The 11,359-nt window shown below is 27.5% G+C and overlaps 1 protein-coding gene across 1 annotated transcript; it reads right to left on the bottom strand.

Annotated features, from left to right (window-relative positions):
- Positions 1-2,471: 2,471 nt before the first annotated feature.
- On the bottom strand, positions 2,472-3,500 carry LOC124945083 (F-box/kelch-repeat protein At1g22040-like). The gene has a single exon (XM_047485457.1). It carries the CDS (start codon positions 3,498-3,500, stop codon positions 2,472-2,474), a length of 1,029 nt encoding a protein of 342 aa, XP_047341413.1.
- Positions 3,501-11,359: the final 7,859 nt, after the last annotated feature.

Genomic DNA, 11,359 nt, shown 5'->3' with positions numbered 1-11,359 from the left:
TTTTTTTCAATAAAATTTTCACGATTATTAGAAGATGGAGACTCGTCATGCCCTCTCAATGCACACGTTTGTAAAGTGAGCCCCCGAGTGTTTTCAATAGTTGTTGTAAGTCGTAATCTGTTATTTTGTTTTTCATCTAAAGACTGTGCATTTAGTACTTTGTCAATATGACAAGGATATTCATTAGATTATCAAGATATTCAACTGCTCTATTATGTGGTAAAATATTACATCCTATATGCATAACAAAAGAGCATCTATCCCCATCATTAACTCGCTTTCAATATTTGAATCCATCTATTGTAAATGTAGGTTTTTGGGGTTGCTTATGTTCAAACAAGAAACATGGGAAATAAAAAGCAGCATCTTTCAAAGGAGAGTATTCTAACCAAGGAAATTTCTTAAACCAATGACTTTGGAACCGTCGATTTTGATTTCCAAATTTAGTCGGCGGGTACTCATCCTTAATAGGTTGATATGACCCCATCTTTATATAAGCTCGTCTAATTTCATTCCTTTGATTAAAATGATATTTCCATATCGGAATACGTAATGCTGGATCAAGTTTAAGAGAACTTACATCAACATCAATTCTAGGAAATTTGTTAGGTTCCTGAGCAGGGATATCAAATTCTTTATTTAAATATCGAACCAAACCAATGTAACTATTTTAACTTGTTTATTAATATTAATTTAAAATTTCTTATAAAATTTTGAAATAGTTTAAAATTAAGAAATATAAAACACTATTATTATTTTAATTTTTATATTTTATCCATATAAATAATTTGTATTATTAATTATATTGAAATAAATAAAAAATAATGTATAATTATTATATAAATATAATTTTAAAATAAATAATATTATTATATGATTTACATTATTTTATATATAATTTTTTATACTTTATTTATATAAATAAATCTTATTTATATATTAATTAAAATTTATGTATTATTATAAATATTTGTATATTAGAAAATATTAATAATTATTATTTTAATAAAATTAAAGGTGAGGTAAGATTTGATCACCCGACCTCACATTCATTTACTGTTTAATTACATAACCAACTAGGCTAAGAGTCCCATGTCAAACATATATATAAAATGTTTTATTTTAAGATTTTAATTTAGGTGGGGCTGGAGCCCACCCTAGCCCATGTGTGGCTCCGCCCCTGCCTCCATGTATGTATGAGAGAGTTACCCAAAATTTCAAAACTGAAACAGAGAATTCAAAAGCCGATAAAGAAGATTCCAAAACCAATGTGGAGGCTGAAGCTGAAGATAAGGAAGAAAAAAACACAGAAATTCAAGTTGAAAATAACAAAGGTAGAAGCTCTGAAATTCTCAAAAACAATTCTTTTTATCAAATCAGAACGGACTCGTACAAAGAGAGAAATTCAAAATAAGAAACAACAATACTCATTATCATCTTCAATACAATATCTTTACATCATCATAGGAAGGGGAAGAGGAAGAGGAATGGAAAAAATGTCTCTCAATAAAGATAGATGGCATGCGAAAATCTCAGACTGGGATAGTTAAGTTTGAATTTAGTTTTTTATGTTTGTAATCTCTATTTTTTTAGAATGTATAAATGTTACTAATCAGTTTTTTTTAGAGTCTTTTGATTGTCATCCTTAATCATAACTAGGATTTGTCTAACTTTGATTTATGACCTTCCCACTTTTGGGATTTTAATGAAATAGTTTAACCATTTTCAAAAAACAAAAAAATTTAAAACTTGATTTAGTAAGAAAATTAGTAATTAAATTTTTAATTAGTTATTGATTAAAATAAGTTAAAATAGTTAACTATAAATATATTAAAAAAATGTTATCTTAAATAACAACACTCTCTCATCACATATGTCTTTTATCCAATATTGCCAAAATATATATATATATATATATATTATATATATATATATATATTCAATTTCACCAATTCAATTGTAATTTATTATTAAAAAAATATATCACCCTACAGATTTTCTCTTTTTCTAGGATTCTGTACACAGATATATGATATTAAAATGAAGATAAGTGGATCCAATCAAAGATTTAGATCAACTGATTCGATCAAAGATTCAAAGAAGAAGTATTTCATATCCTATGTTTTGGATAAATCCTAAGTATGTGATTCAAGAGTATTCAAGCAAAGATTCTTCACAAGAAGTTCTAATCAGAGTTCAAAGGATTCACACTTTGTGACAAACAAGTGGAAGTACAATATATTTGATCCGTTGAGTTGAGGAGAACACAATCGTGATTGATCATCACAAAGACAAGCAGCACTAGGTTTGATCATTACTCAATTTTAACCCATCCAAATCAAACTTCTAACCAGCAACATTCCTATCATTTCCAAGACACTTATTTAGATAATAAACATAATGAAATTCAAAGTCAAACTATAATCTAAAATAGCAAAGTATATTCAAAGTTAAGGAGAAAGAGATGCAATTTAGATCTCTACACAACAACTTGATTCAACAAATGCAGGAAACTCGGATCTAAGGGGGAGTATTCTTTCAAAATTACCATATTGAGACCCCATAAAAAACAAAGTTTCATGAGCATAACTTCCATCGTAGACCGTGACCATTATTAAACTTTGTGCACCCAATTGGAATCGAGAAAAACTTTGTACGTAATTTATGTTTAACTCTAACAACAACTCCTTCAGTGACTCTAGCAACTCTGGAAATTCAAACTCAGTGCAGCAAAAAGGACACGAGGAGTCATCGGGATCCCTTTCAACTAGTCTCCAATTTCCAGTTTGAAGATGGTACACCGCTGCACTATGTTCATACAAGGGTACGAGTTTTGTCATGCAACCGTTTAAAACCCATAATTCCTCTCCAATTACCTGCAACTCATAGCACCGATTTAGCTTATGACTCATCTGAGGCAACTCGTTCCACTCGTCCTTCCTCACATCATACGCCCAAACCGAGATAGACCCGTTACCTTTCGCAACACCAATGAATATTTGACTATCAAAACCCACCATAAAGAAGAAAGAATAAATTGAGGGCAAGTCCTTGCCTTTCCACCATCGCTGAGTCACAAAGTCCCACACGAAGAAGGAAGATGTCAAATGACTATCCTGGGAGCACTTGGTAACGACAAAGAGTTTTCCATCCAAGCTAGCCATCAGAGTTGACTTAGAAAACTCATTTATGAAATTAGGGATCGGGGGAAGTTGGTTCCACTCCCGACTCATCGGATCTAGCACGTTGATAACAAATTTGAACTCACAGTATGAATAAAAACCGTGCATCGTTGGAGGAGGATGAGAAGACTGAAAAAAGCAAGCGAGATGATTCGAATATCCCAGTTGTTTCCTGAGGCTGTAAAAATGACGCGTTTGTAGAAGACGACGCCATTTACGACAGACTCGCGATGCAAAAAGTATGTCCTTGTAGGAAAGACGAGCAAGACACTGAAGAAGTAGGTCTTCAGACAAACTGTGTATACTATGTTCTTCCATGGTAAGATAAACAGTGAGGAAAGGAAAGATATAAACTTCGTTTAAAATTAGGGTTTTGGAAAAGTTTTATACAGGCCCGTTGATATATATTGCATATAATGAACAGTAAAATGTTTTACATGGTGGAAAAACATCATCGGCCCATTGATATATTTGTACATATAATGAACAGTAAAATGTTTAAACATTTGTTTTCTTTTTTTTTGAAATTTTTACATAGTTAGAAAGACAATAATATTTACTTATTTGATACCTACTTTATTTTTTCTAAATATTAAAATAAATTATATTTAACAAAATAAAAATCTGTGTTTTTGGATAATTGTTGAGAAGTTTGTATTGATGATCTAAGTTATCAGCGATATGATAAGCCTACATATTTGGGTTATCATCCTAATTATTTTTTTTGTTGGATTATCTGGTTAGAGAGAAATCATCGAGCTTTCAATAATAGCAGTCGTCCAATGCGTAACATTCATAATTTAATCTATTATTATTGACGCTTTCTAAAATTCGTTCAAAAAGTAAGTAGAGTCTGTCGAGAAGTTAATCGTCATTGTTAGAATGAAGTCACATGTTTTGATAATTTATTCTAAACAATCAAAAATGGAAAAATTGTTAGACTAAATTTTAATTAACATAATCGATTTTATGAGTTATAAATGATTTCACGTGGTTTTGATAATTTAGTTTAAATAATAAAAAAGAAGAAATTGTTAGATTATAATTTATGTAATGGTTTTGATAATAAATGGATAAAACTAAGTTTTAATTTATATATATTTATATATATATATATATAATGATAAGTACTCCTGCTTGTCACACTGGTGACCCAAGTTCGAATGTGTGACACAAGTTCGAATCTTATCAGGTGCAAATAATAATTGGAATTTTATTAACCGGAAGCGACTCCAACAACCGAATCCGGCTGGATCTATGGAAAGCGACCGAGTCGGTCAATCAAATATCTTAGGAATATTATTTGATGTACTATCTTGGCACTTGACACTCATCCAACGGAATGAGAGACGGTTCATACAAAGCATTGTATTAATCCTTACATCTGTGTGATTTTTGTAAGTTGAATAGATAGTGTCTAATTCCTTGTTGTCCGACTAGGTTTGTGTATGCGTTGTAATCAAACAAAATCTTTTAGTGAATATCCTTCTGAAGGTTGAGAAGAAGGGGTGACGTAGGAGAGTTTGATCCGAACATTCATAAACAAATCCTTGTGTCTTGTGTTCTTCACATTCAACATTTTTCAACTCTTTATTTGTCGCTTCAATTCTAAGCAAACAGTTCCGCACTTGACTATGTTCAAGAGTTTGTGACAACTTGCGAAAATAGAAACATATATTAACTTCTAACAGAGCTAATATCAAACGAAGGTTTTCGCGGTTAACAATATTTAGTCAACCCCCTACTATTGTTGACTCCTTTCCTAAATATCATTATTCTTATTTTTTTCTTTTAATATAATGAATTGGTGTTATGTTTAAACGATTTTTTTTTTAAATTTTTAATATAAATGGACATTTTTCAAAATAAATATTAAAGAAAACATCTCTATAATATTTTTTAATTTTTATAGTTTTTTAATTTTCTTAATATTTGAAATATTTTATTTTAAAATTTTAAAGATTTGTTTAATCTTAATCATAAAAAAAACATCAAGTATTCAATCTCATTATATTGCAAAATGAAAAATTCTGATTTTAGACATGAGTATAAATCAAAACAACATATTAATCAACTAACTCTATCAACAAACTAACCGATAATTTAAAACTTTTAAAAATTGACATCGACATTTTAAATATACATTTTAGTGAAGAAAATAAACGTTTTGCATGCTTATTCTATTCATTTAAAAATCTATCAACCAAATATCAACTATTAATGAAAACCTATACAAATTCTTAAAAATCTAAAATAAAGTTGGTATTTCAATTATGAAAACAATTGTAAACTCAATCAAAGGTGAAATATCTCCTATAAAATCATTAAAAAAAAAAAAAGTCCAAATAGTTCTTGTTTGATGTCTGGTTTGTAATTTAATTGTTTATTGTTTTGTTTGTTCTGTAATTCAGTTGTTTGAAACCCAATTAGTATTTTCAACAAAGTTATGGTCTAGCTCCTTTTGTTTCTTGAAACTCATTTCCTTCTTTTGGATTTTTTATAATGAAATAACACTAAGTCGTTTTTTTAAAAAAAAAATATTTCAAATATATATATATGATCTCAATATTTTGAATGAGCCTAAGAATTTTTTCAAAACTAAACCGAGTTACTTTGGTCCAAAATGGAATATCTATTATAACTAACCCAAACCATCTTATTTCAACATTATTTCAATTTCGAACTTCATATCTAATTTCTCAACTCAATCGTATTCAAATAATCTTAATAGAAGGATATCTAATTTCTCAACCCAAACATACTATTTCAAATAATCTTAGTAGGAGATTTAAATTTTAACTTCTTCGATTTAAATCTATAATCTAACCTACGAAATATTACCTCATCTAATTCAGTATCATCAATCCTCAATCAAATGTTTCATCACTAATTTTGAATAAGTTGAAGATCAAATAATCCTTAACGAATCTTTCTTTAATTAATTAGTTGAATAATGGAGTTACATACATATTTGAACCTATCAGCACACCATCATCTAGATCACCCTCTCATTCATCAACAAATTCAACTAGAGTCATAACAAAATTAATTGCAGGGCATGAAAGATACTAATGAACTAAGCACATTCATTCAAGTAAATGATTCATCTATATTTTATAACATTATTAAATGACCCCTTCTATAAGTAATTAGTATGAGGAACATTCAAATAGATTGTTTAATATAAACAAACAATCAATCCAAAGTCATTACTAACAAACAATGATAAAATAAGAGTATCCAAAGAAACCTATTTTTTGTTTAGAGCTCCATCTATATTATAATTTAGTTAGTTATATTTTTTTTTTATCTCTTATTATTTAATATAGTTGATAATTAAGAAAAATATGTAATGTAATATGAGAAATAATTAGGAAAATAATTTTTTATAGAAATATATTATTTTTCGACGGATATTTCTATGGAATTATTACGAATTTTCTGACTGATATTCCTAAGGAATTATTACGAATTTTCCGATGATTTTTTTACGGAATTTTTTTCACTGAACGATATACCGACGTTTTTTATAAAAATAAAAAATATGTCACTAATTATAAATTTGTCAGAATTTATCTGTAGAAAATATTCGTCACAAATAACACATTCACTTGTAGTGATATTAGGAGGGGCTGAACTTTCTCAAACTCACTATCTTTATCCTGCAGACCATAGCCTATACTAAATTTTGTACACCCAATTGAAGTTGAAAAGGTTTTTATGCACTTCCAAGCAATATTATTCTCGGACCACTTCTTTAACGTCTCACTATATTCAAACTAATTACAATAACAAGCACATCATATTTTTTCTCAATTGTGTGCAGACAAAATTTAAAACAATATTTTACAAAATTCAAATGACATACATATCAATTATGTTGTTAATTTGCAAAATATTTATAATTAAACAATTTAAAAATCAGTAGTGCAAATTTTATTATATTTATTGTTCAGTATGAATAAAATATTCTAAAATCCTAATTCATCAAATTCATCAACCCTAACGTACTTGTGCACCGTCTTTAGTTTTGTGTGTTTAAGGTAATTAATATTTACTAATTATTACTCTCTATAATTTTTGGTTGATGATCCACATCCAATGTCGGATTTATCTCCATGCTTCAATATCCAAAAACTTTGTTTTTTGTTCTCTTGTTGGGAACAACCGTGTCAAGGTTTATGAACCCGTATAGAATAACCCTCGGCTTGAGGAAAGACATCCTCACTTTTGCGAATCTCATCAATCCAAAAGACCAAGACCATAAACTAATAGGTTATGACACGAAAAAACATTGCCTCAATTTTTTTAAGAACTTAGAGTTTAATTATTTATTTATAAGTTAATAAATAAAACATTTTAAAACTTTAAAATTAAACATTCATAATGTGATAAATTTGTGGCCATATTATAGCCACAAAATTAATTGAAGATCTCATCTTCATTAAACTCTACATTCATGGATTCCCATCCATAAAATACACTTTAATGCTAAATTTAAAATCTTATAAAGCATATCATAATAATAATAATAATAATAATATATATATATATAATAAAATTTTATTTAAAATCAATTTTTTAATTTTAATATATTAAAATTTTATTTTAATTTATATCTTTATCATATAAAGATATCATCAACTCTAAATCAAGAATTGATTCAAATTAACAATTAATTTGTTCATTATTATCAATCAATGCAACGTAGCTATACCAATTATTGAAAACTTATGTTTTTCTAAACGAAACTTCATATCAAAATCTAAACACTTAGTCTCAGGATTTCTATGTTAAATTGATAATATTATCATTACTCTGGTTTTTAGAGAAATACATGTTTATTCGTGAATTGAACACTTAGTCTCAGGATTTTTATGTTAAATTGATAATATTATCATTACTCTGGTTTCTAGAGAAATACATGTTTATTCGTGAATTGAGACAAATATGGTGGTATGACTTGAGAGTCTCAAGTGTTTATTCTTTAGTTAGTCCATACGAGAGCTTGGTTAGATTCCTTACTTTCGACTACTATGACAACAGAATTAGAGAGGAGCAATTCATATTTTAAATTATAAGGATTGATAATATATATATTTTGTTTTGTATCCTTCAAAATTTTTTATCTCATTATCATATAAATAAGCTATGAAATATTTAAGTAAAGAATATATAAATATTATAATTCTTTCCTTAGTTAACTTTAAATTATATATTATATCATTCATAAATAAATAATATATTCTTTAAATCTTAATACCATAATTAAATTTATTTATTTTATTAATAAATAATATTTATTTAAAATACTAATTCTATAATTAAGCCTCTTTAATAATATATATAATTTATTTCGTAAATAAATAATATATTAATTATTGATAATATTTCTTATATATATTAATAATTAACTATATTTTCTTTTAATCTAATTCTTCAATTATTAGTGTGAAGATCCAATTAAAATAGTTATATGTTTTACTCAATTAATCGTAGTTGGCTTCTAGCAAAGTATTACTCGTTCTAAAGTAATTGGATTAAATTATCTCAAATAATTATTCTATCAAAAATTAATCTTTACACATTAACTTAAAAAATACAATTTTTTTCATCATCTACATTGTTATCATAAAAATAATCCTTGTCCTCCTTTTCGATCACACCTCAATTATTTTTTTCATCACAAATTATCAATAAATTGAAGATCAAATAAAGTTATAGTTTATGAGAATATCAGCACATCATCATCTTATTCATTAACTAATTCAAATCTAGAAATTTAATGGAGTTCATTTCAAAATCATAAATTATATTTGATGGATAATTAATGTTACAAAGAAGAAAATTTCAATCATTGTCGTACAAATCTACACATTTTGTGGCAAAATTAAGCTCTACTATAATTGCTTAACATAAAAACTTAAGAATAATGATAGGAGTAATGACTGAGGCAACGACTCCCTCCTTTTAAAAAAAATTACAAACCATTTTCTTCTTCTTGCGCACCTCTTCCTCTTTTTTTGATCAAATCTTTTTTTCTCGCTTCTTCATCTTTCCTCTCAAAAGTCAAGTACATAGGAGGTAGAATGATGAAGGATAAGGCATTTTGTTCGGGTGGATCAGAGATATCTGATTTATATTCGGTGTTTTAAAGAAATCGTCGATATCAATATGCTTCAGGACTACATTCCCAGACCACCAAACCTTAGATTTGATTACGATGATGACTCCTCAATGTTCTTCGGAAGCACATCGTCTCAGTAGCTTTTATTTAGAGAGCAGGTGAAATTTCTCTCTTCCTCGCCTCCGCACATCAATCAATCGTCATTCAAGTGCTTCTCAATCTCGTAGGACTGACAATTTTAGACACGATACGAAAACACGACCCGGACCGAACACGAAAAAATTATGTTAAGGTCATGTATTTTTTTGTTCGAATCAAAATCAGGTCGACCTGTTTAACCTGATTAATAAACAGGTCAAATCGGGTTGACCTGACATGACCCAAAGTAGACCCGATAAACCATTCACAAGTTTCTTTTGTTGAGTTTTGTGTTATTTTTCTTACTCACTCACTCATTTTTTTTTTGTAAAATTTTGTATAAGTGAATTTGTGATTTAACTTCATTTTTATTTTGTATTGATGTCATTTTATTTTGAAATAGAGAGATATGAATTAATTATATCAGGTTTGGTTCGAGTTGAGTTAGGTAAATCGAGTTAAACAGGTCAAACGAGTCAGGTTTAGGTCAAACACAAATAAATAGATCAGGTTTAGGTTAGAGGTTTTTGACCCGAATTATTAAATAGGTCAGGTTTATGTTAGAATCATTGAACCCGTTAACCTGTTAATCCGAACCCGCCAACCTGAAACTTACCTAAATTTCCACCCCTACAATCTCGGAGTTGAAGAAGAAGAAGATTTTCACCAACCTGTCGAAAAGTCAGGGTGGCAAGGAAGGGCAATGGAGGTAACTCAATAATGATATCTTTGACCGACCTCATCAGACATTCTCTCAGCCATTCATCAATTTTTTAATCCAACGACCACTCATCCATTCATTCAATGATTATCCTTACTTTCTTGCTTTTTCATTATCTTTGTAAGTTACATCTAGGGACGAATTTATGTAGGGGCTCAGCGGGTAGCTGAAGCCCACCCAAAAAATAATAATTTTTTTTACGATTCAAATTTGAAAATACCCGCTAATTTTTATAAAATTTTAAATTAATTCACTATTTTCTAAATATTTATTAAAAATAAAGGTCAAAATTACTTTTTTACACTCATTTATTCAGAACTTTTTCGTTATTTTTTTAAGTCTAACCCAAAATTTTTTCAAGTCCATCTCAATAGTAAATTTTGGGTCCTTCCTTGATTATATCCATCAATAAGTAGTTTATAGTTACAATAGCTCATTCAATACATTTGGTTAATTGTAATAATTAATAAATTCATTTCTATTTGATTAATTTCACTTTAATTTACATTAAATTTGGTGTAAATTTCATTTGAATTAAACTTTAACTTAATTCATATTTAAATTTAAAGTAAATTTTATTTTAATTAAATTTACTATTAATTCATATTTGAATTTGGTTTAAATTTCCTTAAATCAAATTTCATCAATAATTTACATTGAAATTCATATTTGAATAGGTTCTTCACATACGACAAACGCGGCATATTGTGTGAGAGAGAAATTAGGATTATAAATTTGGGTAATAGAAATTAGAAAAGGTGAAAGTATTTAACACATTAACAACCATCTCAGCCGTTGATATACTTGTGCCCACAGATCAGACTATTAGGACTGGTTTGATTTTTGTTAGTTTAAAAGTTGTATTATTATTTTTTATAAAATCTCTTTTTATCACATCATCATCATCATTATTATTATTATTATTATTATTATTATTATTATTATTATTATTATTATTATTATTATTATTATTATTATTACATCCCATCCATAATTTTATTAATTAATATACTAAAATACATATATTTTATTTTTATAAAATTTTAATTTTATATATAAAATATTATTTTAGTAATTAAATCTATTAAAACTCAAATATTATTTATTTTATTAAACAATATTGTTTTGATAAGACTCTAAAAACAAATCCCTAAAAAACAAGATAAACAAGCTCATATAGTGTTAAAACTT

The sequence above is a fragment of the Impatiens glandulifera genome, chromosome 1, assembly GCF_907164915.1.
Source record: "Impatiens glandulifera chromosome 1, dImpGla2.1, whole genome shotgun sequence".
Lineage (NCBI taxonomy): Eukaryota > Viridiplantae > Streptophyta > Magnoliopsida > Ericales > Balsaminaceae > Impatiens > Impatiens glandulifera.
The sequence above is the reverse complement of the archived record's forward strand: the minus strand, read 5'-3'. Positions and strand labels throughout refer to the sequence as shown.